General features: G+C 41.5%; 1 protein-coding gene across 2 annotated transcripts in view; it reads left to right on the plus strand.

Annotated features, from left to right (window-relative positions):
• Window positions 1-25,468, plus strand: part of LOC115084224 (multidrug resistance protein 1-like) — a 201,105-nt gene that overhangs the window by 170,521 nt on the left and 5,116 nt on the right. For both annotated transcript variants that reach the window (XM_029588806.1, XM_029588807.1), the window contains 4 exons: window positions 15,457-15,597; window positions 20,104-20,260; window positions 21,487-21,684; window positions 22,616-22,822. In XM_029588806.1, coding sequence (XP_029444666.1) covers window positions 15,457-15,597; window positions 20,104-20,260; window positions 21,487-21,684; window positions 22,616-22,822 — 703 coding nt within the window. The remainder of the gene's footprint in view (window positions 1-15,456; window positions 15,598-20,103; window positions 20,261-21,486; window positions 21,685-22,615; window positions 22,823-25,468) is intronic.

Below are 25,468 nucleotides of genomic sequence, written 5' to 3' on the forward strand. Positions count from 1 at the left end.
AGCTGATGAAACCCCCCTTACATATGTCATGCAAAAAACTGTGCTTCCTCCAATGGTCCAAGTTCACAGGCCTCAAACATACCTTTTATTTGTATGGACAACAGAATAGAAATAAACTTTGTTTAAACAAAATAAAAGCTTACAAACTAACCCCCAGATTCATCATTCTGCTATAACAGAATGATGTGTCGAAAGGGGCGGGGACGATAGTAGATAGCCGGCCACATCACGGCAGTGTGTTTTCACCCGCCGCGGTGCAGCCGTGTCGCACACTATCGCCCCCATAGCGCCACGGGAAAAGGTGTAGTTATTTCCCACAGTGCTACCAGCGATAATATGAAAAACTCTGCCCAAACTCCCCTACACTCCTCCCCTTCCCCTAATTTGAATAATACCGCCGCGATGCGGCCAGTATCGCCTGCGGGAGGGCCTTATCAGCACATCACAGAATAAAGAATGACCCTGAACTGTCCATGTGAGTTATAAAATTATTTTGCAGTATTAGTTTTTCTCTACTTTAGTCTCCATCTTAAATTTAATAAGTCAATAAGATTTCATTTATAATGTCATGAAATTTAAATAAGATGAGTAGCTATTCACGTATTCTTTCTTCAAATTCCAGCAACATACATGTTCTCTCTTTTACAGCAGAGGGAATTTGATTTTTTTGTTTTTGGGTTGTGTTTCAAAATATTTCTCTCTTAATTTTTTAAAACGTATCAGTTTCCAATTGATTTCACCATTCAAAGGAAAGGGTGTCAGTTATAAAGTCAGGGTTAAGTTACATTTATCATTGCACTTTTTGACTGTAATGCTCCCATTGCCTATCATTTTTGTAATATTCATAATGGTACGTTACTTTCTGTGGCTTTGAGAAGCTTATGATTTTCAAACATGGTTGGGATAGGGCCAAAAGGTTATTAGAGAAAGTGCTTTATTGGATTCAAAGAATGAGAACATTTACCACCAAAGGGTTTAAATGTTGAATTTAATTATATTATAAAACAGAAAAACGTTTCAGCACTAGATAATTGCATTCTGATTGGCACTTTTTTTTTCTCCAAATTCATTTTTATTGAGGCATAGGACGTGGTACAAAACAAGGAATTGAAAATTACAGCTGTTAGTCCAAAAGAAGAAATTTTCCAATATAAGTGAACATATCAAAGCATAGGTAACCAAGCATAAGCACATTCCACCATATGATTGGCACTTTTTACATGTAGAGGCCATTCACTAGTAACTTGCTCTAGTGTTGAGCCCTGTAATGAAGTAGGAGTGGAGCATACTATTTTGTCACAGCACTCCCTTGGAGATGGCTGCAGTGGTAGGCTCCTGCCTACTCAAGAACAGATGGCACTTTGGATCAGTGTGGAATTTTGTCTAGAAGTTGAACTGAGAGGATCTATTTTTGTTGGTTCCCCTATTCCTATTTAGCTGGGACTCACAACTCTGGTTGAATAGGACAGGAAGTGAGACAACACATTGCCCAGGAGTGGGGAAAGGAGAGGGGCTTTCCCTGCTGTGGAAACATTTCAGACTTTAAGCCTGAAACATCTAGTGTACCACTGGTGAGGAGAAATGGGAATGCAAAGCACTGGCAAGTGTGCTGCCATCCTCTGCTGGCAAGATGCCACACTCTTCAGTCCCCTGCTGACTTGGCTGCTCCTCTTCCCCCAATCTCCACCTGGGCTTGAAAATGCTGACAGTCCAGGCAGACCGCAGCAGCTTTGTCAGTAGAAGGACTAGACCATCATGTAGAGCACCATAGGTCTGGAGGCAAAGGTAATGTCGCCAATTAGAAGTAGGAGAAAGAGGAGAAGCAACAGCCCTGGGCCTACATGGGGTCTAACTGAGCAGTTGGAGGAGCAGGACTGGCTGGGAGTAGGAAGAGGGGCAGCTCAGCCGAAGGAGCAGCCATGATCAGGAGCAGGAGGCAGAGCAGCATCAGACCCTGGGGTCCCAAGAAAGAGGAAGGATCCCAGCAGCCACTGAGGTCAAGAAGGAGGAGGAGGAGGCTACTGCTGCCACTTCTGCTTCTGGGAAAACAGGGGGGGAGTCAGTGAGTGAGAGATAAATGTATATGTCTGATTGAGCAAGTAAGCAAGAACATATGTGTGTATGTGTGTGATTGTGTGAGAGAGAACATGTATGTATGTAACTGAGCATGTGTGAGAGGGAGTGTCTGTGTGTGATTTGAGCAAGTGTCTGTGTATATGAGAGAGAAAAAGGAGAGAGGTTTTGAGCAGCAACACACCTCCTCTCTTCCTGCCTATCCACAACAATCTGAGGGCACCAGGGCAGACTTTGGGATTTGAAAGGACTGTCTTAAAATGGATTTCTAGTTTTTTACAGAATAGGATGCATATGGTGTCTTTTCAAATATTTGCATTGAATGAACTGTGGGGTTCCTCAGGGATCCTCACTATCTCCTTTGTTGTTCAATATTTATCTGGCTCCATTAGCGGGCATTATTCACTCTTTTGGTTTCACCCCTTGTATATATGCTGACAACATTCAAATTGCTGTACCATTAGGTCAGGATGCTACTGTTACTATTTCCCACCTTGAAAATTGTATGGTTGCAGTTAGTATCTGGTTGAAGGAAAATGTTCTGGTTTTGAACTCCAAAAAAACAGAGATCCTACAAATAGGAGCTAAATTAGAGAAAACTCAGATGTCCATTGATGGAGATATGGTTTGACCACTGAAGATATGAGGTCATTAGGACTTAGGCTAAATGCTAGTTGGGCCTTGAAAAATCAAATAAGGGCAGTTTTACAAACAACTTATGGGTGATTACAGCTGGTAAGCAAATAAAATGGTTCCTGACCTTTACAGCGATAAAATCAGTGGCATATGCTCTGGTAATTGCAGTACTAGATTATGGTAATGCCATATACAGGGGCCTTCTCGATACTTTGACTAGAAAGCTCCAGGTAGTTCAGAACATGGCAGTGAGAATCGTTATGAGCTGGCTAGACAAGCATCTTCTGCCCCCGTCTTGTTAAACATCATTGGTTACCTGTGAAGTTACAAATTATGTTTAAATTTAGTGCTCACATTTAAGATCTTGATGGCACTTTTCCTCCACAATTCTTTCAAAGGCTATGTTGGAAATCATCAACCAGAGACGTACATCCACGATATTGTCATCAACTTCAACTTCCACCAATAAGGGCTTTTTGGCATGTTAAGTTGCAAAACAGATCATTTTTTATGACTATGCCTAAATTATGGAATGAACTTCCTTTGTCCATCAGCGAAGATAATAATTTTATTAAATCTGTTTATTAAAGATTAACAAGAATAACTTACACTATATGCCTGGTTGCTTTGTCCCTGACCTCACCAGACATGGACAACAAGGAACAACAAAAAGTAGTTATACAGAACCTGATTGATCCATCCACCCCTCCCATCTCCCCTTCCCGACAGTCATTTGAGCAGTATATAGAAACAACCAGCCACAGACTAATATGCATTCAAAACCATACACCGAATATGGGAAGGTAAAGGGTCTATATATGGTAATCAAATGTACAACTGTTTTTTCTTGTCTTTGGGATAACCTCTCTTTCCGATCATCAACTCCATTAGTAGTAATTGATGGATAGCATTCTTCCAGAACAAAATAGGTAGATTGGACTCTGCTCTCTAGTGATGCGGGATGATAGTTCTAGCTAGAAGAAAAACCTTTGATATCCATAAATTTTGTAGTGGCATATGTCGTTCTTCCAGATTAATAAGTCCAAATAGAGCCACTGGGGTGGAAAAAACTAGATGCACAGAAAGGACAGTTTCAATATAATAATACATTTGTTTTCAAAACTCTTGAATATTCACACAAGACCAGAAGGAATGACCCAATTATTTATTTATTTATTTATCGAGTTTTATATACTGTCATTCAGTTTCATCATAATAATGCCATCATAACGGTTTACAAAAATACAAGGTTACACGGTTAAGGGGGATAAACAGGGTTTCAAACAGGTTGAAACTGTTATTAAACATAGGGGTATCATATGCAAGTTAGTTACTGTTCAGTTTTACGTTTCACTTCGTAGTTATAATACATAGTTGTGATAAGTTTCATTTATTCTTCAGGTTGGAGTGGAGGGTGATGTTGTTGTGGTGTTCATTGGGTGAGTTGGTATGCTTTGTTGAACAACCATGTTTTAAGATCTTTTTTGAGAGAGAGAGACCTGAGAAGCAGGTCTAGTAGCAGTCAGGCAGGTAGGCCCTCCGAGGAGTGGATAGCCAGGAATGTAGTGGAGCCCCCAAGGAGAGGGTACTCAGAGCGTTAGATGCCAAGACCAAAGTCAGGATCAGGAAGTCCTTGAATGAGGTGGATTCAGCAAGACGGAACTCCTTGCCAACTCAAAGAAGGCAAGGGCCGGTTGGATTAAATAAACTAGCAGGTTGATGTCATTGGGAGGGGACGCCCCCGAGATTTCCACCATGACGTGTTCAAAAGAGGCCCTTGCGCGCATGCAGCTAAGTAATTCCAGATCCAAGATGGCGGTCGGCAGCACCCACGCTGTCCCGGGAACACCGGAGAATTCGGCGGGGATTAGCAGAGACCACCATTCTTCCCAGACTTGATAGAGCAGGGGAAAAAAGAGGTGAGCATGAGAGGTTGCAACCGGCTGCAATCAACAGGTGTAACAGCACAATGATTGTACAATCTTAGATCTTGGCAGGCCCATCCCTCCTTGCTGTCCCAAACCCATCAATTGCAAAAAGACACTTTTGATTTACCTCCCTTTCACAGAAAAAAACACAGTTCTCTGTGAAAAGCATGGATGTCCTTGATATCTTTAAGCTCAATACCAGAGGGAGAATATTCAAAACATAAATCCATTAGGGAAGATTGTCATCTTAAACAATTGGAGCCTGCCTCCCAGGGATATAGCTAAATGATTCCACTTTCACAGAGTAATTTTAATAACCACTTGCAACTTAGCCACATTAAAAGAATGTAAAAAGCGTATGTCTTTGGTTAGCCTGATACAGAAATATTTCATATGGTGAGCAGCCCAGGTTAATGGAAATGTACCCCTCCAATCCCTAGGCCAACATTCTCTGATAGCCATGGCCTCAGACTTATCTAAGTTCAGCTTCAGGCCAGCCTGCTTTCCATAGGTAGCAAGCTCAGCTAGCAAGACAGGCAAAGAAGTTTGCAGCCGAGCAATATGAGAAGGAGGTCATCTGTAAATGCTGCAGCTTTAAAAGTTCTGTTGCCCATAGTAATTTTGATTTATTTTATTGATTTTTTTTCTATTGTATTTTATGTTTTTTTGTGATAATTGTTTTATTGATTAAGATTGCATTTTGTTTTATTTCATTAAACTTTTTTAGAATTAATTATTTATTTATGTAAACCGTGATGATGGTATATTCCAAATGAGGGTCTATAAAACGTATAAATAAATAAATACCCTTGGTCTGCCCAACCTGCAAACGTTTGTGAATAAAAGGATCTAGGGATAATACAAAAAGTAGGGGGGGACAAGGGACAGTCTTGTCTAGTGCCTTGATGCAAGCTAAAATCCTCAGTACATTCTCCATTTACCAGTATTCTCGCTTTAGGGTTAGTTTACAATATTTTAATGTACTGTAAGAAAGAGCCCTGAAATCCATATGCCTGTGGAATAACGAAGAGATACTCCCGTCATATGTCTTTTCGGTGTCGAAATTAATGTGTAAAGAATTCATGTGATGCTGGATGGAATATTCCAATGATGCTAAAACTTTACACACATTTGTGGCTGCATATCTCCTTTTAGGGAAACCAATTTGCTCCAGGGAGGTCAAGGATGGTAATATCTTAGCCAGTGGGTCAGCCATGATCTTAGCTAATAATTTTACATCAAATTTCAATATATGAGTCGAGCAATAAGGGATCACACCCGGGTTTATGCAAGACCATAGTGTTGGCTAGGTTGGTCCCCTGATAAAATTCCCCAGTCTCCAATAGAGAATCAAACATTTTTCCCAGCGGCAGAGACCTGATTGATCAGGAGTTTATAACATTCACTTGTCATGCCATACAGACTTGAAACCTTATGTAGTGGTGAGGTCTTGATAAGAGAATATAATTCTGACAAAGAAAGTGGAGCAAATAACGAATTTAAATCTTGTTCCTTCAGCTGTGGGGTAGAGATATCCTTTAAATATTTAGTGACCTCCGGTGTGGTGTTAGGCACCAGAGCATATAGTATTTTGTAAAAGTTAACAAAAAGGCTCCTAATCTGCTTATGGGTAGATTTTCAAAAGGCTGCACATGTGTCCAAAGATACGCAGTATTTTAGTACATTCGTAGGTTCTAAAATACTCTTTACGCATGCATGTTGAGAAAGAGAGAGAGAGATTGACTCTTTATAGTGTTTAGTTTGACACTCAATATATGAACCATTGTTAGGGGGGGGCACTTTGATTCGGGGTGAGTTTTTGGGAGGTAGGTTGGGGTTAGGGGGGTTCTGTTACAGAAACATTCAGGGGTATTCCTTGTAAAATTGATGATATTAAAGAAATGTAGACCTTATAAATGATGAAAATTCTAACAAGAGGAGTTGATTTGTAGACCGCAGTCTCTGCTAGCTGCATTGTACAAATCATCTCCTTTTCATCACTTATGAGGTCTAAAATTCTTTAATGATGTCAGTTTTACAAGGAACTGGCTCTGCCCCCCGCAGCTCTCATTTGCAGAAGGACTTAGAAGGATTTGAGAGGAACGTTCACTTGGATCCCTCTCCCCAGCTTCAGGTTTCTCATGGTGCAAATCCTGCTGCTCTGGGAGAAGAGGGGAAGAGACTGCTGACTTGGCCAGCACTTCAGCCATGTTAGTTTTGCCCCTCTCAGTTTTCTTCCAGGCTTCGCACATAACAGCTATTGTAACACATTTAATCTTATCATAAATATACTTTAATATATTTGTGCTAAAATGTATGCCTTTTAATAATAAAAATTAGCAAATATATATTATTTGGTTATCATAGCTCTGTTTTCTTTTTTTTTTTCTAAATATCTGCTATCCACAGCCGCAGCCAGTTTTCTGAGAACCATTTTACTGTTTATTTGTATTTCCCATGTTGACAGGGAATCATTTCCTGAGTTATGTGAGTGACCCCAAGAGGAAGCAGAATGCACAATCACATCTATCACAAATGGAAGTCAGAACGCATAAACTGTAGGCCCACATTATAAATAGCCTTTCATGCCCTCATATGTGCAAACACTTGATTGTAGGAAATCCTACCAAAGTTTTTACTTAACCTTTTTTTTTTCTGTAAAAGTAATTAGCAGATAATTCCAGGCCACCAAGGGCAGGATAAGCCAGAAGTTTTCTTTTGTAACTTCTTATGCATTACATTATGGAATTTGAAGTCCAGAAATCGTAAGGCCTAGCCAGCATAGACGTCGTTACGGAGTGGCAAGTGCTACCCCCAAAAAATGGCTTGCCACCTCTTTGCCACCCTAGTTTTATACTTCGGCTTGGGTAGAAACAAACCTAACCCCAGCTCGATCCTATGCTTAGATGCAGTGCTATCAAAGCCATAGCATGATACTCCTCCTTAAATCTACCTTTCAAAACTCCCACCCAGCCGGCAGGAGTTGCATTTAATCAAATGTCATTTCCTGCTGCCGCAGGGCCAATCTCACAGCTCTTGCCATGAGAGCAGCCCCACAGCAACAGGAGATGCTGCTGCTTAAATGCATCTCTTGCTGCCTACCAAGCCACGATCATGGGTGGAGTTTGAAGGGGCATTGCCACCCCCAAAACGTAAGAGGGCCTGTGATCCAGCTACCACCAAGGGACCCCATCCCACTGGCAGCTGAAAAGGAGGCCCAGAGGCTGCCACAGAGCTCATCCTGCAGTGGCTAAACAAGAGAGAAAGGGGACCAGGTGGCTGTCAGTGGACTCCATCCTGCCAGCAGCTGAAGAAAGAGAGAGGCCTGGCAGGTATAAGAAGAGGCCTGGCGACTGCTGTCAATCCCATCCTGAAGCAGCCAAGGAAGAGGCCTGACAGTCTGCCGTGGAGTCCATCTTGCAGTGACCAAAGAAGAGAAAGGAGCAGAGGACCTGTCAGTCACAAGCAGATCCCATCCCACTGGTGGATGAAGAAGAAGCCCATAAGAGACGGGGAGGCCTTGAAAGAGTGTGCATGAGCTTATGTGTGTGAGAGAGAGAAAGGTGTGGGTGTATTTGTGTGAGAGAGCCTGTATATGTGTGTGTGAAAGAATGAGAGCCCGCGTGTGTATGTCAGAGAGAGGGAGAGTTTGGGTGTATGTGTATGAGAAAGAGGGAGCCTGTGTGAGAGTGCATGTTTGTGAAAGAAAGAGAGCTTGTGTGAGCGCAAATGTGTGTCAGTGAAACAGCCTCTATGAGGGCATGTGTGAGAGCCTATGAATTTGTGTGGGAGAGAGGGAGGTATATGTGAGAGCCTGTGTACATGTGAATGTGTGAGAGGATATGTGTGTGAGAGCCTGTGTGCATGTGTTGGAGGTGCGTATGAGAGAAAACCTGTGTGTGAGGATGTGTGTGAGGAAAAGAGAGCCTGTATGAGAACATGTGTGTGAGGTAGAAAGAGTGTGCGTGAGCAAGTGTTTGAGGGAGAGAAAAAGGGAAAATGAGTGAGTGTGTGCAATTGTGTATGTGAGAGAAAAAAGGGTATGTGTGTGGGTGAGCGCATGTGTGTGTAAGAAGAGAACCTGTGTGAGGATGTGAGTGTTTTTGGGGGAGAGTCTGTGAATGTGTGTGTGAGAAAAAGGAAGTATGTGTGAGAGAGAGAGGGAGAGTGTGAGAGAATGAAAATGTGTGTGCATGTGAGAAAAAGAGGATAAAATTTGTGCAGTCTCTGTGTGTGTGGCTGGATAATTTTCTGCTTAACCAGATATCTTCAAAAGATATCTGGTTAAGTAGAACTGTCAACAACAACAAAAAAACAACTAAAAGTGAAAAGTTTTCAGCCCAATTTTCAGTCTTGCCCACAAATTTTGATAGGCTCTGTCGGGCTGTGCACCTACTATCTCCTAATCCCCTTTTAAATTTATAAAAACTGTGCCAGGGTTTGCTGGCCCCCACCCTCCCAAGCCCCCTATCCAGTTCTCTCCTCCTCCTGGGCACAGCAGCAGCAGTGCCCAGGAGGGCACTGCTGCTGATGTGCCCTCCTGTCCCCTGCAGACTAAATGTCGGGCCGATACAGTAAAATTGCGGGAGAGCGGGCGAACACCCGCTCTCCCGGCATGCGCACAGGCCACTCTCCTGTGCACGCGATACAGTATTTTAATTTATTAAAATTAGGGCCGGAGCACACTGTACTGTATCGGCCTGTATGTTTGGTGCTGCCCCACTGGGCCCTCCCTCCATCCCTCCGAACCATAAAAATCTGTGCTGGGAGCGGGATATGTGCTTACCTGTTCCTGGAGAGCTCCAATGCAGCCTTTGTCGTAACCTGCACTGGAAGCACAAATTAAGAATCTGTGGCAATCTGGTTTGTTTTGTTTCCCCAGTCGGGGTATATTGGTATTTTATGGCCCAGTGTACAATATTTTAATGAGGAGTTGCACTAAAAAGGAGGTGCTAGGGACAATTGCGAGCACCTACCGCCTCCTTGGCAGCGGACGCCCAGGAGAAATTGTTGTCAGCAGGTTAGGAAAACGGAAGCTCAGTTTTACGAGCATCCTTTTTCCTAACGTGTGCACAGCCACAGGTTAGAAAATGTCACTGAACGTCCCTTTTCCTAATCTGACCACCGGCACACATTTTTTTTTTTTTTACCTTTTTTTTTAAACTTTTGGTTCCTCCGACCTACTATCGCCACAACATTAAGTTGGAGGATGTACAGAAAAGCAGTGTTTTCTGCTTTTCTGTGCACTTTTTTGGGCTGCTCAGAAAATAACGCCTGCTCTGGGGCAGGCGTTAATTTCTGACCATAACAATGTGCACATCGGGTGCACATTTTCTTTTTTTTATATGGGGGGAATAGCTAATAGCCTCATCAAAATGCTTTTACATGTGATGACGCTATTAGTTTCGGGGGGGGGGGGTGGTTTGGACGTGCTAAACCCCATATAGTATAAGGTGTTGTGTCCAAAACGCATGTCCAACCAGGGGTTAAACAGTGCACTCAGCTGAGCGCATTGTATTGTATTGGCTTGAAAGTGTCTGGCAGGAGAAGGTGTTTGTTGTTGTTACTGAAGTGACACCAGAATTTGAATACACCTTTTTTGTCTGGTAAGGGTCAATGACCTATGTATCTTGCTGTGAGAAATTTCTGTGTGTGTGTTATAGAATTTGGAAGTTCAGGGTTTATAGTGAGATTCTGCCTCTTCCTGTATTGATTCCGGAATTCACTCTCATATCCTTCTAGAAGAACTGATTGAACGAGGCAATCAAATAATTTTCATGGTAGTTTTACTGAAAGGTTAAAACGGGCTGGATTTTTAAAAATTGCACTAAAGGGCCTTAGGACTTTTTCTTGTCTTTTAAAGCCAATTTGCTGTCAGGTTGAGTGTGTTGTGTGGAAAGGTCACTTTGGCTTGTCCCCCAGTCACCCCTCCAAATAGTTCTGTCTAGGGACCCCACTGCGAGCAGGCTGAAAGTTCCATTATATAATGGTGAAGAAGTTAAAAATAAAACAAGCCCACAGAAGAGGCCAAACCATTCCCTCAAACCATGGGCATATCTGGTCATACTAGCACCCCTACATCAGCAGTCAGATACAGTGGTCATTTTACTGTGTTTTGTGCATCACTTCAAGCCTGCAAAATAGGTGATTCGCCACATGTAAAAAATGAAAAATCATAATTGTCACAGGAGCAGTTAGATAAAAAGCTGTTTATTTAACACTTTTTTTTTTTTTTTTTACAAACCAATTTGATTGTTTCCTGAAGGTAATGGTAAGATACACATTGAGTTGTACGAATAAATTGAATAATACCCTAAAGCAGGGGTGGCCAACTCCAGTCCTCAAGAGCCACAAACAGGCCTGGTTTTCAGGATATCCATGATGAATATGCATGAGATAGATTTGCATACAGTGGAGGCAGTGCATCCAGATTTATATTGTGCATATTCATTATGTATATCCTGAAAATCCTGTGGCACTGGGGAAATGGAGTTGCCTGCTTCTCTGTTACAACAATAGATCAGGATCATTTTAAATCAATCTAAACATCCAGAAACTGGACTAGCAAATAGAGCGCAAGTTAACAGAAACACAATTTAACTCAAAAAAATTCAACACGAGGGAGAGAAATTTCCATTAACTGTTAAAAGATGTAGTTCAATGTAAGCCAAAAATTCTTTTGGATCATATGAAACTGCTTCTATAGAAAGGGGAATAAACTTTAGAGCAGAAACATGTCTTATCTGGATATTTTTACAGAAGACAAAAATCAAAAATGTTTACTGTGCTACTGAATAACAGAACACTATTTGTAAAGCACAAGAATTCTCACTACAAAAATCTGCTGAGAAGCAGCTGCTTCTCTCGCTTTCAGCTACATTATGAAAAAAATTTGATTCTTTTTTTTTTTAATTATCTATTTATTGAATTTTCACAAATTTTACAGATAAGTATCAGCATTTTACAATAGAAGGGAAAAGGCAATTATTATTAAGAAACAAATATATTGTAATAAGGAATACATCCCTTCCATTTAGCCCAAAAAATTATAAGAAATAGGGGAGAGACAATTTGAAATAAGCAGTAATTTGAGGATAGTCTTAAACATTAACATAGGCTTCTGAGTTAACCTGTGCACAATTCTATGTGCCTAATTCCCCTCAGGCTGACTGGAATGAGAATCGAGATATATACGTAATTGTTCCGGCTCTTTAAACTTATACCTAGAATCTTTATATATGATTAAACATTGACATGGGAATCGTAAGAGAAATTTCCCCCCTCTAGATACAACTTCTCCCCGCATTTCCAGGAATCGTTTTCTTCTTAACTGAGTTATTTTAGTGAGGTCAGGGAAAACTTTCACAGTGAAACCATAGAATTTTTGATTCTGATTTCGAAAAAACAACTTCAAGATCACATCTCTTTCCACAGATGAGTCAAGTTGAACAAATAGAGTAGCTCTCTCCTTCACTTCCAATTCAAAGGATTTTTCTAGGATGTTGGTTAGATCATAAGAATCCTCCATATTCTCCCTGTGATCTAAACATGATTTTACTTCATTTGGCTGGGGTATATAATATATTCTCTTTATTTTAGGAATATCCTGCTCAGCAAATTTTAAAACATTTGTAAAATAACATCTAAGCAGTTCACGGTGTGATAATAATCTCATCTTAGGAAAATTTAAGATTCTTATATTGTTCCTTTTTACGAGATTTTCCAGATTTTCCATTTTAGTCATTTGTATAGACTCAGATTTAATCAGATTCATCTGAATCTTTTCTATTTCAGTTGTTTTCTTTTCCAATACAGATGTTATGGATTCAGTTTTCTCCAGTCTTTTTTCCAATCCATGACTCAGATCAATACTTTCCCTGACTGTAACGGTCAGGGAAGCAATAGACTTTTCCATAGTGGAAATAGCATTTAATATATGTTCCAAAGTCACATTAGGGGTTATGGAGTGTGAAGAGTCGCAAACAACCCGCATTTCATTCTCTTTCCTCATTTCAGGCTTCAAGAAAAAAGAGATACCTTCGCTGATTCGCTGGGGTTTAACAACCCGTAGGGCCCCGGAGTTAGACTCCTCTAAACTCACCGAGGAATTTGGAAAACCTTCCCTTCCTCTCTGGGCTTCTCCTACCTGGAGAGTTGTTCTATTCTCCAGCAGTGCATAGATGTTAGCGTCGGTCTCTAATTCCTTAAGCGGTGCCTCGGGGGTTTTTGGCGCGCCGGGGCTCAAAGATATTTCTGTGGCCAGAAGGCTCAACGGCTGCTCTCCGTCGTCTCCTCCAGCGGCCCCTCCTTCCGGCGTTTGTTGCAACAGGCCAGCGAAAAGCTCCTCTATCCGTGGCTGATGTAAGGTTTGGATCGGAGTAGAGGTAACTTCTTTAATTTTCGCCTTACGCTTCGTATGTGGCATGATACCACAACCGAATTTTTAAGGAAAATGTAATAGGAAATCTTTTTGGAGAAAAGAAAAGCGAAATCGCCACGGAGCTCCGCTTTCCGCTGCTCACTCGTCGGCGGCCATTTTGTCTCTCAAAAATTTGATTCTAGCAGTCAGAAAGCTGCTTGCAAAACAGCTGCTTTCCAGGCGACCCTTGCTCACTCACGTGTTTTAGACAAGTCTTAAAAACCCCAAGCATACCTTGTTGTTCGGTGTCAGGGTAGCTCTGAGACTGATTCTCCCATTGACCTCTGCAACATGACAAAGGCTGCTTGGCGAAGGAATAATTAAAGGCACGGATGTGGGTTTCACTCACAAAGCAGGAGTTGGGCTCTTGCTCGTGTTCAGACAGTCGTTTCTCTGCTCCAGAGGCATGAACTGTCTTGCAGGCTGGGTTTGCAAATTGCTTTGGGATCCAGTTTGAAGGAGACATGTTCTACAAGTAAACGTCATTTTTTATAATTAGTAGTAATATTATTCGTATATTGTGCCTGGTGCTAAAGTAAAATTGGGATGTGGACTTAAACATTAACCTAACAGTTACCAGAAAACAAAGTTCATAAATCAGAAAAGCTTAATAAAAGAAAAATGTTTCCCATGCTTTCAGCTTTTCTTTGCTTTGTAACTGTAGAAGAGTGTTACTTACCGCTCTTCGGTTGCCATTACTATACACTGGGGGCACTGGAAGAGGAAGTCTAGGAAAGGATGCCGTTTTAGAAGACTAATTAGTTTTCAACAAATAATTTATATTGTTACTTGGCAGCACTGTTCATGTCATGCCAAGATGGAAAGCAATCAGCCACTATAGTAGAAAGCCAGTGTGACCACTGTAAAAAATCTTCCAGCAACAAAATCACTCCAGATTAGCTACATGCCATTCCGTAAAAGCCACAGTAGTAATTATGTGCATCCCTTGTAACCTGAGATCAGATACATTTATCCTGAAATTAGGAATTGTTATTGACATTCTAATTTCCTTGTTTAAAAAATGCATGCTGTTTCCGGGGGTTCGTCAAATCCAAAATGTGCTTCCTGATTAAAATGATCTTCCATTTTGTAGTGCAGGAGTAGGCAACTCTGGTACTTAAGGGCCACCAACCAGTCAGATTTTCAGGATATCCCTAATGAATATGCATGAAAGCAATTTGCTACACATTGTCTCCATTGTATGTACATTTATTTCATGCATCTTAATAAAAGTTATCCTGAAAGCCCAATTGGTTGGTGGCCTTCAAGAATTGAAATTGCCCAGCCCTGCTGTAGTGCAATGTTCTGGTGATGATATTGCTCCTAGGGGAAAAAATGGATTCTTTGTGGGCTCGGTTACCTTTTCAAAGGATCAACATGGGACCAATCAAAATATGTTATAATGCTGAGCTTTGAAAGCTTTATGCTCACATCAGAAGAAGGGGACAATGTGGCATCAAAACCGTGCACTATAATGTCTTTGGATTAGTCTCACATTGGCCCATTAAAAGATACCACGACCTACAAATATCCAGACTTAAACCTCTCATGTTTTGTTTTATTTTTAACTCTATAGCTTTTCTATGAGGCTGTGTCCGTTTGAAAGGGATCACATGGAATAATATATTGACACCAAGAAAGCACATGCGGCAGAGAAATCGATCAGCTGAACAGCTTTCTTGCTAGGTGTCCCAGATTAAAATGTTTTTCATTGCTAAAGCAATTTATATAAATAGAATTGTGATGTCTGCAGTTAAAATAAAAGTGCTGATTGTAAACTGAGAAAAGACTTTGGGCCGGATTTTAAAAGGCTTACGCGTGTAACCGGCCTTACGTGCGCCGGGCCTATTTTAAAAAAGCCCGGCGACGCACATAAGTCCTGGGGCTTTACTAAAGGGGCAGTCTGGGGGCGGGGCAGGGCAGGGGCGGGGCCAGAGGCCTCCGACAGAGCAGCCATTGCCACTGTGTCGGAGGATCGCTTGCCAGCAAGCTGCTGGTGTGCTCAACTTGTGCCTGCCCAGAGGCAGGCGCAAAAGGAAAGATAGTAATTTTGGGGGGGGGGGGGGGTAGAGTAGGGCTGGGGGGGAAAAGTTAGGGGGAAGGGAAGTTCCCTTCCAGGCTGCTCCGATTTCAGAGCGGCCTGGGAGGGAACGGGTAAAGGCAGCGTGCTTGGCGCGCACAAGGTGCACAATTGTGCACCCCCTTGCGTGCGCTGACCCCTCATTTTATAACTTGCGTGTGTCTGCGCGCGCAAGTTATAAAATCAGGTGTACATGTGCACGTGCCATTAGCACGCGCACATGTACGCCCATGCGCGAACTTTTAAAATCTACCCTTTTATGTGCTACAGAATTACTTAACACAGTATAACAATGTCCAACAATGCTTTCTTTTCTTCAGGAATTCTGTGAAGAAAGCACACATCTATGGGCTAACATTTGGATTTTCCCAAGCAATTATGTTTTTTGCTTACGCTGGCTGTTTTCGGTTTGGTGCTTACCTGGTATCAAATGGGTACATGACGTTTGATAATGTTTTCTTGTAAGTGATTATCTGCTTTTTAATTTTATTGGTCCTGTTGTGTCCATGTGTGTTTGCCTACATGTCAGTATAAATGTAAGTACTTGTACTGGAGGTGGGGCACAAAAAGATCACTGTTTCCAGTAATTAAAGTGAGTCATCATGCGGGCAGTTTTTGGTTGTCTGCTCTTGACATCAATTTAAAGCACAGTCTGTCACTCCATCGCAGATGGTGCTGTAGAAACTCTTCCAGAGCACACAAATTCAGACTACTGCGAGTAGCAGTAAGCGCATTTTTATCAGTGATATCTTTCTAACATTTGTCTTGTTGAAGTCATCTCTGTGGCTTTTTTTTGCCTCCCACAACCTCTCCTCCATCCCTCCCTACCTACCCCCAACTCCAAGGAGCATATTGTGGGTGGCACAGGGACTTACACCAGCCCCTCCTCCACTCAAGCAACCCGCAGTAGGGAACCACCATAGAAGCCTTCCCTGCCTCCCAAGCATACCACTTCCACCGTACAGTGGTGATTTTCTAGAAACCCATAGCTTCATTGGCCACATTAGGAGCACAGACACTGTATTGTCTTCCACACAGATAACTAACTACTAGCTCATGATGTTCCTACTGAATGATGCACATTTAGATAGTGGTATACATCAGGCAGCAAAACATGGCTGCATATTTTTCATATGATATGGGCTGCTTTTATAATTAGAATAATTATACATTAGTTTGTTTATTTAAAAATGTATATACTGCACAATCTAAAATTCTCAGTACAGTTGATGTGGGAACGTGAAAAACTGTGTTCTCTTATCATTAGGAGCAATGATCTTTTTTTAAGATTTAATAGTTTTTGGGTTGAACTCCATTTAAAATTTGTTCAGGTTATTTGTTCTTTTTATTTATTTATTTTAGTTATGGCATCATGAGGTCTCTTTCAAGCAAAATCAAGCCAGAAATAAATTCTTTTACAGTACAACAACTGTAGCTCTGGAGCATCTAGAAATTAATGCAAGTGTAGAGTAAGCGCAAGCAATAGGAACAAGCTTCTCATTACATTATTCATGGAAAACTACAGACACCTTGCAAAGAAGAAGAGATCCAACACAAATGTTAGAAAGCAGCTACCATATATATTTACATGGAAAATATATTTGTTTGGAAAATAGGCCCAAAAAAGCCAGTTTGACTTATGCATACATACTATCTGTTTTCCGCATATACTATAAAGTCCCCAAGGTATGTGCAAACATACTTGTTAACCGCCTAAACGGAGCGTAGTTAACCACTTAATTTATGTGGCTAACTCTGGTCATGCCGCTAAGCTGTCCTAAAGTTAGCACGCAGCATGACATTTTTTAATTCGGACATGGCTTTTTTTAAATTCTTATCTTCCTGATAGATCACTCATTTTAACCTCAACTTTTACACAGGTCAATACAGTTGAATGGATTTTGATCTCAAAGTTGCCTATTGACTTATAAATGACATAGACTTATACACGAGTATATACGGTATATCAAAAAGAGAATTCCAACACTTAATCTACTAATTGGCCATTTCTGTTGAAATTAGGAAATTCCCAGCTGCAAGAAAATGACTTTTACTCCTGTCCTCTGGGAAAACCTGCTTCAGTTTCACTGCAAACACATTCAAAAAGAACATCCTTGCAGATAATTACAAATGAAAGTGTCTTTAAGCAAATGTTGATAGGTTTCAGATGAACATGTCAGCAGAAGACAGATTGTACTTAAGCAGCAGAGACCTTACTGTATCATTCAAAGTTCAGAAAAGAAAGATGGAAGAGGAACAGAGAGAGAGAGAGAAAGAAATTAAATTAGATTTCTTTGCAGGATATGCTGCAGAAAATATTCCAGATCCCAGGATATGAGCTGTATCAATGGCTCTGGTATAAGGATAAAAGAAAAATCTTGGTATTATGCGATTTTCTCTTTAAATATCATTGACTGGATGCAAATTTCTTAGATAGCTGATATGCGACCACATATTGGTTCTTTCCAAAAAGGCCCGAGTCTGACAAATAAAAACATTTCAATCCACCTTATCCTCATGTCTAGTATGTTTAAAGCCACTAGATTTTTATTTTTATTATTAATGCTTTAGAATTTCCTAGAATCTAATTTTAATGATATGATTAAAAACACAGGTCAATTTTAACAGCGTTGCTTGCACAAAAAATGCCCACATACATGTGTATGTGGGCCGCACGCAAGCAACGCGGATTTTAAAAAAGCCACAAAGTACACGTGCATGTACCCATGCTTGCATAAGGAAGGGAAAGGGGCGGGGCATGGGTGTTCTGGGGCGGGGCCAAGACTTACGTGCATAACTCCAAATTTTAAAACCGAAACCCACAGCACGCATACACTAGATATCTGCAGGACTTTACTGCTGCTCCTGATAAAGAGCAAATCTGTAGGTCTCAGGTTCTAGGGCTTATAGAACAGGATGAGGGGTCCAGGTCAACTAGGAGGTGCATAGGATGAAGAGGTAGAGAGATATGAAAGACCTCACTATAAATTGAACAAACTGGTGGACTAATTGCAAAACTGGGAACGTGCCTCGCGCGAGCATGTTTTAAAATTCACTGGCATACGAGTGTAAAAGTCGACAAGGTCCTCTGGAAGACACATGCGCACTAGCTGTGCTTGAATAACCTCTTAAAATTAGGAGCATCCTTATGCATGATTGGTGCATTTTAAAACATAGGCTCACAAGTGCATGCACAGTTAAAAATCCCAGCATATCCTCGCTTGAGCGCTGATACGAGCATGTAGGGGCGCATGCGTGCTTGTTTTAAAATCGACCTCTTACTTTTTATTGTAGTTATCAATAAAATATAAAAAGAATTTCCAGCGCACCGTCTTAGTGCTGAGTGCTGCCTCGTGTTAGTCTGAGCTCCGTTTCTGCTGTAGTCCCCCTGCTCCTCAACTCAAAAGGAAGTTGCAGGAGGAGCTGAAGCAGGTCTCCTAGTGTTTTTGGGAAGGATAAAGCTGAGCACCAATCACCTGCAGACGCTTGCTGACCAGTGACAGAACAATATTAGCGTTTGTGGCCAACCTCTGCAGCCTGCCCATTTGGCTAAGAAAGGTTTCTGTAATAGTGTATGTAAAGAGAGATGAAAGTGCCAATGGCCAACTATAATGGTATCCTCTCAGGCCCTCCCAGCATTTCATGGCTGTTCTTGTCTCACTTAGGGGCCTATACAATAAATCAGCACAAAAAATGGGCACTCAATGTTGAGCGCCCACCCCACTTTCCTAAAGCACGCCCAGCACTTCTCCTGGGCCCGAGATTTAATATTTAAATGAGGGGGGTCGCGCTGCCAAGGAGGCACCAGGGACAAATGTGCGCCCCTAGCGCCTCCTTGGCAGTGGGCACCCAGGAGATGTGGCTGGTAGGTGGCTTCAGCGGGTTAGGAAAGCGGACGCTCAGTTTTACGAGCATCCATTTTCCTAACTTGTGCACAGCCATAGGTTAGGAAAATGGACGCTCGTTAATTGAACGTCCCTCTTCCTAACCTGACCGCTGGCACACTTTTTAAAAAATGTTTTTAAACCTTTTGGTTCCTCCAACTTAATATCACCATGAGTCTTTGACTTGTCACCATGAATTTAAGTCGAAGGATGTAGAGAAAAGCAGTATTTTCTGAGCGTAAAAATGTGCAGGTTGGACGCACATTTTTTTTTTGGATCTGGGGAGAATAGCTAATAGCCTCATCAACATGCAATTGCATGTGATGAGCGCTACTAGTTTTGCAGGGGGTTGAACGTGCATTTTGGATACGCTAATCCCCTTAAGGCATAAGGTGTTGTGGACATGCGTCCAAAATGCGCATCCAACCACGGGTTAAACAGTGCACACTGCATTGAATCGGACCCTTAAAAGGGCTCACTTTTCGCTTGCAGCTGTTGTGATAATCCCAGTGCATTAACTAGATGGTCAGGTTGATATAGTACCCAACTGGATGCCAAATATTTCTCATGTTTAGGATGCTCCTACTAAACAGTGCATGCATATGCAATGTATGCTGTAATTCTGAATTAGAGCGACCTTAAACATGCACTAAAGCTTGTTGGGAATTTAAAATATTTATTTTTAAGAACTGGGTTCCTCCTTATCTTTTGACCGTCAGCCTCTTTTCTCTAACTTTACTGTGAAGTGGTAAAATTAAAATTTGAGAAATCTGTTCAGTAGTATGTGAAAAGCCTGCTGGGCTTGTGTCGCTGACGGTCACTGCAATAAATCTGCCCATCATGGTCTAAAGCTTCCTCTTGTACGCCGTCTCGCAGTGCTGGTGGAAACTGGCAGAAACTGCACCAGCCTGGGCAGATTCTCTGCAGTGAAGGACCCTCTCTTGTGTTCTGTTTCAGGAAGAGAAAGAAATAAATAAAAGACAAGGACAAATCTATTATTTAAAGCACAAATAAGGGAAAACCCAACAACCCAAAATGCCTCCTTAATGAGTTGTCATGTTCTGTCTTGTTTCATTCTCTCAGAGTATTTTCAGCTATTGTATTTGGTGCAATGGCGCTGGGGCAGACCAGTTCATTCGCACCAGACTATGCCAAAGCCAAGATGTCAGCAGCTCACATATTCATGTTGCTAGAGAGAGTGCCGGCCATAGACAGTTACAGCGAGGATGGCAAGAAACCTGTAAGTACAGCTGGGCGTAGGGTAGATCTGTCTGTTTTCAGCAGTTTATTTAACAAACGTACACCTAGAGTCGCGAAAAAAAAAAAGGGGTGGGGCGTTTTTGCCCATCACGGTTGCAACTGCACTGCCCACCATCGCCCCCATAGCGCCACACCAAAAGGTGGTATTATATCCGGCGCTACTGCTGGAAATGATGTGTTAAACATTATCGCCCGCAGTGGTACTGGAAATACATTTTTTTTGCCCGCCTAAATCCCCTCTAACCACTCCCCTTTCCCGAATTTAAATATTACCGACGCGATGCAATAGTTATCTCAAGCGTTAGGGTCCTAACGCACGCAATGACACCCTATCGCATTTTAAAGAATGACCCTACAAATCAGCTACTGCAATGAAATTAACTTGCTCTAAAATGATTATTGTTCTTAAGTGCATTTCTAATTTGGTTTCACAGCTTGGAATCATCTACATTTTATCCTCCTTTTGGCCACAGTGCTAATTTTTATTTATTTAATTTTTTTTATTTTCAAAAGGGACACGGCAATGGTAGGTTAGATAGAACTTGTAATGAATCTGTTAGCACTACTTCCCAGTGAAGCATTAGGGTGATGACAATGTCTGTTCTCATGCTGAAAGGGTTTCCAGATAGCTATAGGTCATCAGGGACAGCCTGGGCTAGTTCTGGTTTTGCCACATTGCAAGCAAGAATCTGCAGTTCTGATTCCCCCCCCCCCCCCCCCCAAAAAAAAAAAAGTCCATCTATGCAGTGAAGTAAAACCAGGACTTTGTCTGACCCTGTTTGCATGGAGCCATCTGGTCGTCATTTTAATGCATCGGGAGAAGATGGCATGAGTCTACAGCAGGCTTGCACCATAGTGACTGAACGCCTGTTCTTATTTCTAGAGAATATCTTAGCAATCATCAAATAAGGAAGAAAGAATATTGTTTCTGAAGAGTTTGCATGCAACACTACAAAGGTTCTGACCATCATTTGTGTTATTTTGTGGGAAGGAATAAAAAGCAAAAGATCAACTATTAGTGTCAGAAGCAATTAACATATTTATTGTGCATTGTTTCCATTTGAAAATTGACCGCAATGAACACGAGCTAAATGTGCCCATCTGCTTTGCAAATAACTCGGGTTACTGGCTCCCTATTTTTTCACAGGTCACTCTCGTTAACATCTTACAGATTAATGGAAGCACGTTACAATTTTTGCTTTTTAGGAAAGTTTTGATGGTAATGTGGAATTTAAAGAGATTCTGTTTAACTACCCAACCCGACCAGATGTGAAAGTTCTTCAGGGATTAAACGTGAAAGTGAAGAAGGGGCAGACTCTTGCTTTAGTTGGAAGCAGCGGCTGTGGGAAGAGTACAACTGTACTGCTGCTGGAGAGGTTCTACGATGCCCTTGAGGGGGAGATAGTAAGTTTTTTGTTTTGTTTTGTTTTCTCAGAAATCAAGAATGAGTTATAATATTTTTGTCCATCACACCCAAACCTTGATGAGGCCGATATTCAGTGCCACTTAGCCACATAAGCTCCGACTTGTGTGGTTAAGTGGTGTATTTTAAATATTTGGCTGCAGTTAGCGGCCACCAGTTAGCCAGCTAAGAGGTGGGAGATGAATGGGTGTAGCAAGGAGGAGTTGAGTTAGTTGGACAACTTGTCTGGCTAACTCTGCTCACCCCATACACCTGTCCTAAAGTATAAACGTATCCAGTTAATTTTAGGATAGCTCAATATATTCAGTGGTGCAGCATTGTCACTGAATGGATAGGTTTATCCTGCTAACTTGCCGAGCCGCACAGCAGCTGAATATCAACCTCGATAAGATCTTACAACATTGTTTATATTTTCTTTTAGTTTTCCACTATAAACATACTTTTACTTTCGGCAATGAATTTGGTTATATTCCGAAAGTAAACCCAATTCAATCCCAGCATCCTTCCAGCCAGGGCACATTCTCTTCCTCCTCAGAGCCGCGTCCCTTTCCCCAGCCAAGATAATATTTTCCTTCCGCACTGGGATATTTCATTCTCCTATAGTCTTCTCCCTTCTGCTGTGATTTCATGTCCAGAGATTATAAGCTGTTGGCGTCATCACCTCCATAAATACCATCATTGCTTTTAAGTGCAGTGATCCTACAGAGGTATTCTGTATTTGAAACCACTGCCTCTGGTGGTTCATGTCGCCATAACAACAAGAGAAGACCCCACTCTTTTAATACTTTTGTTGTTTTTTAAACTCTTCATGCTCTTCACCATGTGAATGAAAAAAGAAATTAACTTAGTATCGTGCAGGTAAAATAGTGCTCCCTTTCCTTTGACTTTCAATGAAGTATTTATTCATTTTAGATGCTGGATAACCACAGTCTGAAGAATCTAAATATCCAGTGGCTCAGAGCTCAGATGGGTATCGTCTCCCAAGAGCCTATGCTCTTTGACTGCAGCATTAGTGAGAATATCGCATATGGGGACAACAGCAGAGAGGTGTCACAGGATGAGATTGTAACTGCAGCCAAAGCAGCCAACATACATTCCTTCATTGACTCTCTTCCTAATGTAAGTCAGCTTTTCCAGTCCTTTCTTCAAAATAGTTAAAAACACCAGATCCTGATATAAAATTGTACTCAGCAGAATGTTAAGAGAACGTCAGGGTGCTGAAGCTCGGGCAGATCCAGAGTGCAGCTGCCTTCTCATGACGAGCATTAATTATCACCAGGTAAGCGAGAGCAGCAATGCGGTGGCTCTTCCATCTCCTGGCAGTTCTGCTCTAGCACTGTCGGGTTACAGGAAAAACGCAATATAGTTGTGTATACCATGATTGTAGCTGTTGAGTCAGTGCTAAAAAAAAAAAAAGTGGAGCAGCTTTAGTTATTTACATGCCTTTAAGACTTAAATGTAACCTCAGCGCATAGTGCAGACCACAGAAATGTTGTAGACTCTGTGAGCGGTTTGCAGACACCCAAAAGAAACTCTATTGCTTTACATGATGCTTCGCAACAGGCAGAATAATCAGCAGACCAATAGTGAGGTAAATGTCTTTATTTTGACATATCTTTAACCAGGAGCTCAGCCAGCAGAGTGGGAGGAAAACAGCCAATGTGCATGTCACAAAATACTTTGCAGTGGGATGGGGAGGGATAAGGAGTTAGACCAGTGGTCCCCAAACCTGTCCTGGAGGGCCACCAGCCAGTCGGGTTTTTGGGATATCCTCAATGAATATGCATGAGAGAAAATTTGCATGCACTGCCTCCATAACATGCAAATTTTCTCTCATGCATAGTCATTGTGGATATCCCAAAAACCCGACTGGCTGGTGACCCTCCAGGACAGGTTTGGGGACCACTGGGGTAGACTTTGCTCTGTCTACATATCCAATGTTTGGGTGCTTGCCAGGTACTCGTATGCTGGATTAACCACTGTTGGACACAGGCTACAGGGCTTGATGGCAATTTCTTATGTTCTTATAGCACTGCCTACATATTTCATCAGAAATATGTGACTATTTAGCAATCATACGTAGCAAAGATTTTAATTTCGGTGGTAATTAAAGAGGAACTGTATCTACTGTGCTTACCTTTACGGGAAGGCTACTGTAGTTTTCTTGAAAGAAGGTGACCACAAATGAACAAATCGTCATAGAAAGCTGTGGTTTTGCAAGCAGCATGACATTAGAAAGTCCAGCCTGCTTTAAAATGCTTGTAATGTGGTAGCATAGAGAACATCTGATGGCGCTCTATGAATACAGCCCCTTTGAAAACGGTGAGCTGCTCAGTGGTTAGGGTCAGGGAGAGGAGAGAATAGGTGGGGCTTTGTGGTATGGAAGACAACTTTAATAGCCTCCGAGGGGCTGAACAAAGCAGGAACGATTCTGAATACAGACACAGGATCTTGAAGTGTGGGAAGGGATTCCAGTGTTCATTTGCAGGGTTTGTGGTTGGCTGTTATTATATTAGTAGATGGCTCCTATGAGCCAGAGAGTAGCACCCCTCTGATGGGTGCATGAAACATTGCTGGAACATGAAGCTTCTGCTCTGAGTCTGGATCCAGGGGTCTGTGTTTGACTCCAGATTTCAATAAATGTAATTTAAGTTCCTCTATTGGTTTTTAACTCTTAAACGGGAATTTGGAATTCATTGGACTATGTCCAATGAATTAATCATTAAGAGTGCACTTTCCAAAGGAGTTTACAGGGGTAAACAGCTGTTTATTTATTTATTTATTTTTAGATTTTTATATACCGGTGTTCCTATATGAAATAAAGATCACATCGGTTTACATTGAAACAGAACATGAAAATTGCCAAAAGGCATTACATAGAACAAGGTTATGAAACTTGGAACAGTGTACATAAGTTCAAAATTTAACAATAACGTTGTAACATTGATGACCAAAAGATAAAGGAGAAAAAAAAAAAAAAAAGACTTAAACAATTAAGTTGACAGGTCTTATTGAGCATAAAAATTATAACGTATAAGTGAGAAAGTCTCAAGTGTCCTGCAGCAAGAGATTAGATACCGAAGTAGGTAGTGGTATGGAAAATGGGGGTTTGTGAAGAAGATATGTTCTTGCTGGTTGGAGGGGAAAAAATGATGATCATGGTCCTGGAAAAGCTTGGCTAAAGAGCCAGGTTTTAAGTTTTTTTTTGAATGAAGAGTGGCAGAACTCAAGCCGAATGTCTGGTGGGAGCGCATTCCATTGAATGGGGCCTGCTGTAGATATGGCACGTTTATGATGCGAGGATTTTGTTGAAGGTACATAGAGAGTGCCTTTATATGCTCCTCTGATGGGTCTAGAGGAGGAGTGAGGGCGTAGTTGGTTACATAATTGAAGAGGAGAGATATTGTGAATGGATTTATGAATTACGGTGAGTACTTTATATAGGATCCTTTGCTTTATAGGCAGCCAGTGGAGGAGCTTGAGAATGGGGGTGATGTGATCTCTTTTATTCGTATTGGTAAGGATTCTGGCTGCAGAGTTCTGTAGCATTTGGAGGGGTTTGATGGATGAATATGGAAGGCCAAAGAGAAGCGAATTGCAATAGTCGACTTTTGATAGAATAATGGCTTGTAGGACCATCCAAAAATCGTTGAAATAAAGAAGAGGCTTCAATTTTTTTAAGACTTGTAACTTGTGTTTACCTGTGTAAACTCCCCCCCACACACACACACACTGAAAATTGCACAGTGGTGCTTTTACCTGTAT

The sequence above is a fragment of the Rhinatrema bivittatum genome, chromosome 2 (assembly GCF_901001135.1).
Source record: "Rhinatrema bivittatum chromosome 2, aRhiBiv1.1, whole genome shotgun sequence".
NCBI classification, from domain to species: Eukaryota; Metazoa; Chordata; class Amphibia; order Gymnophiona; family Rhinatrematidae; genus Rhinatrema; species Rhinatrema bivittatum.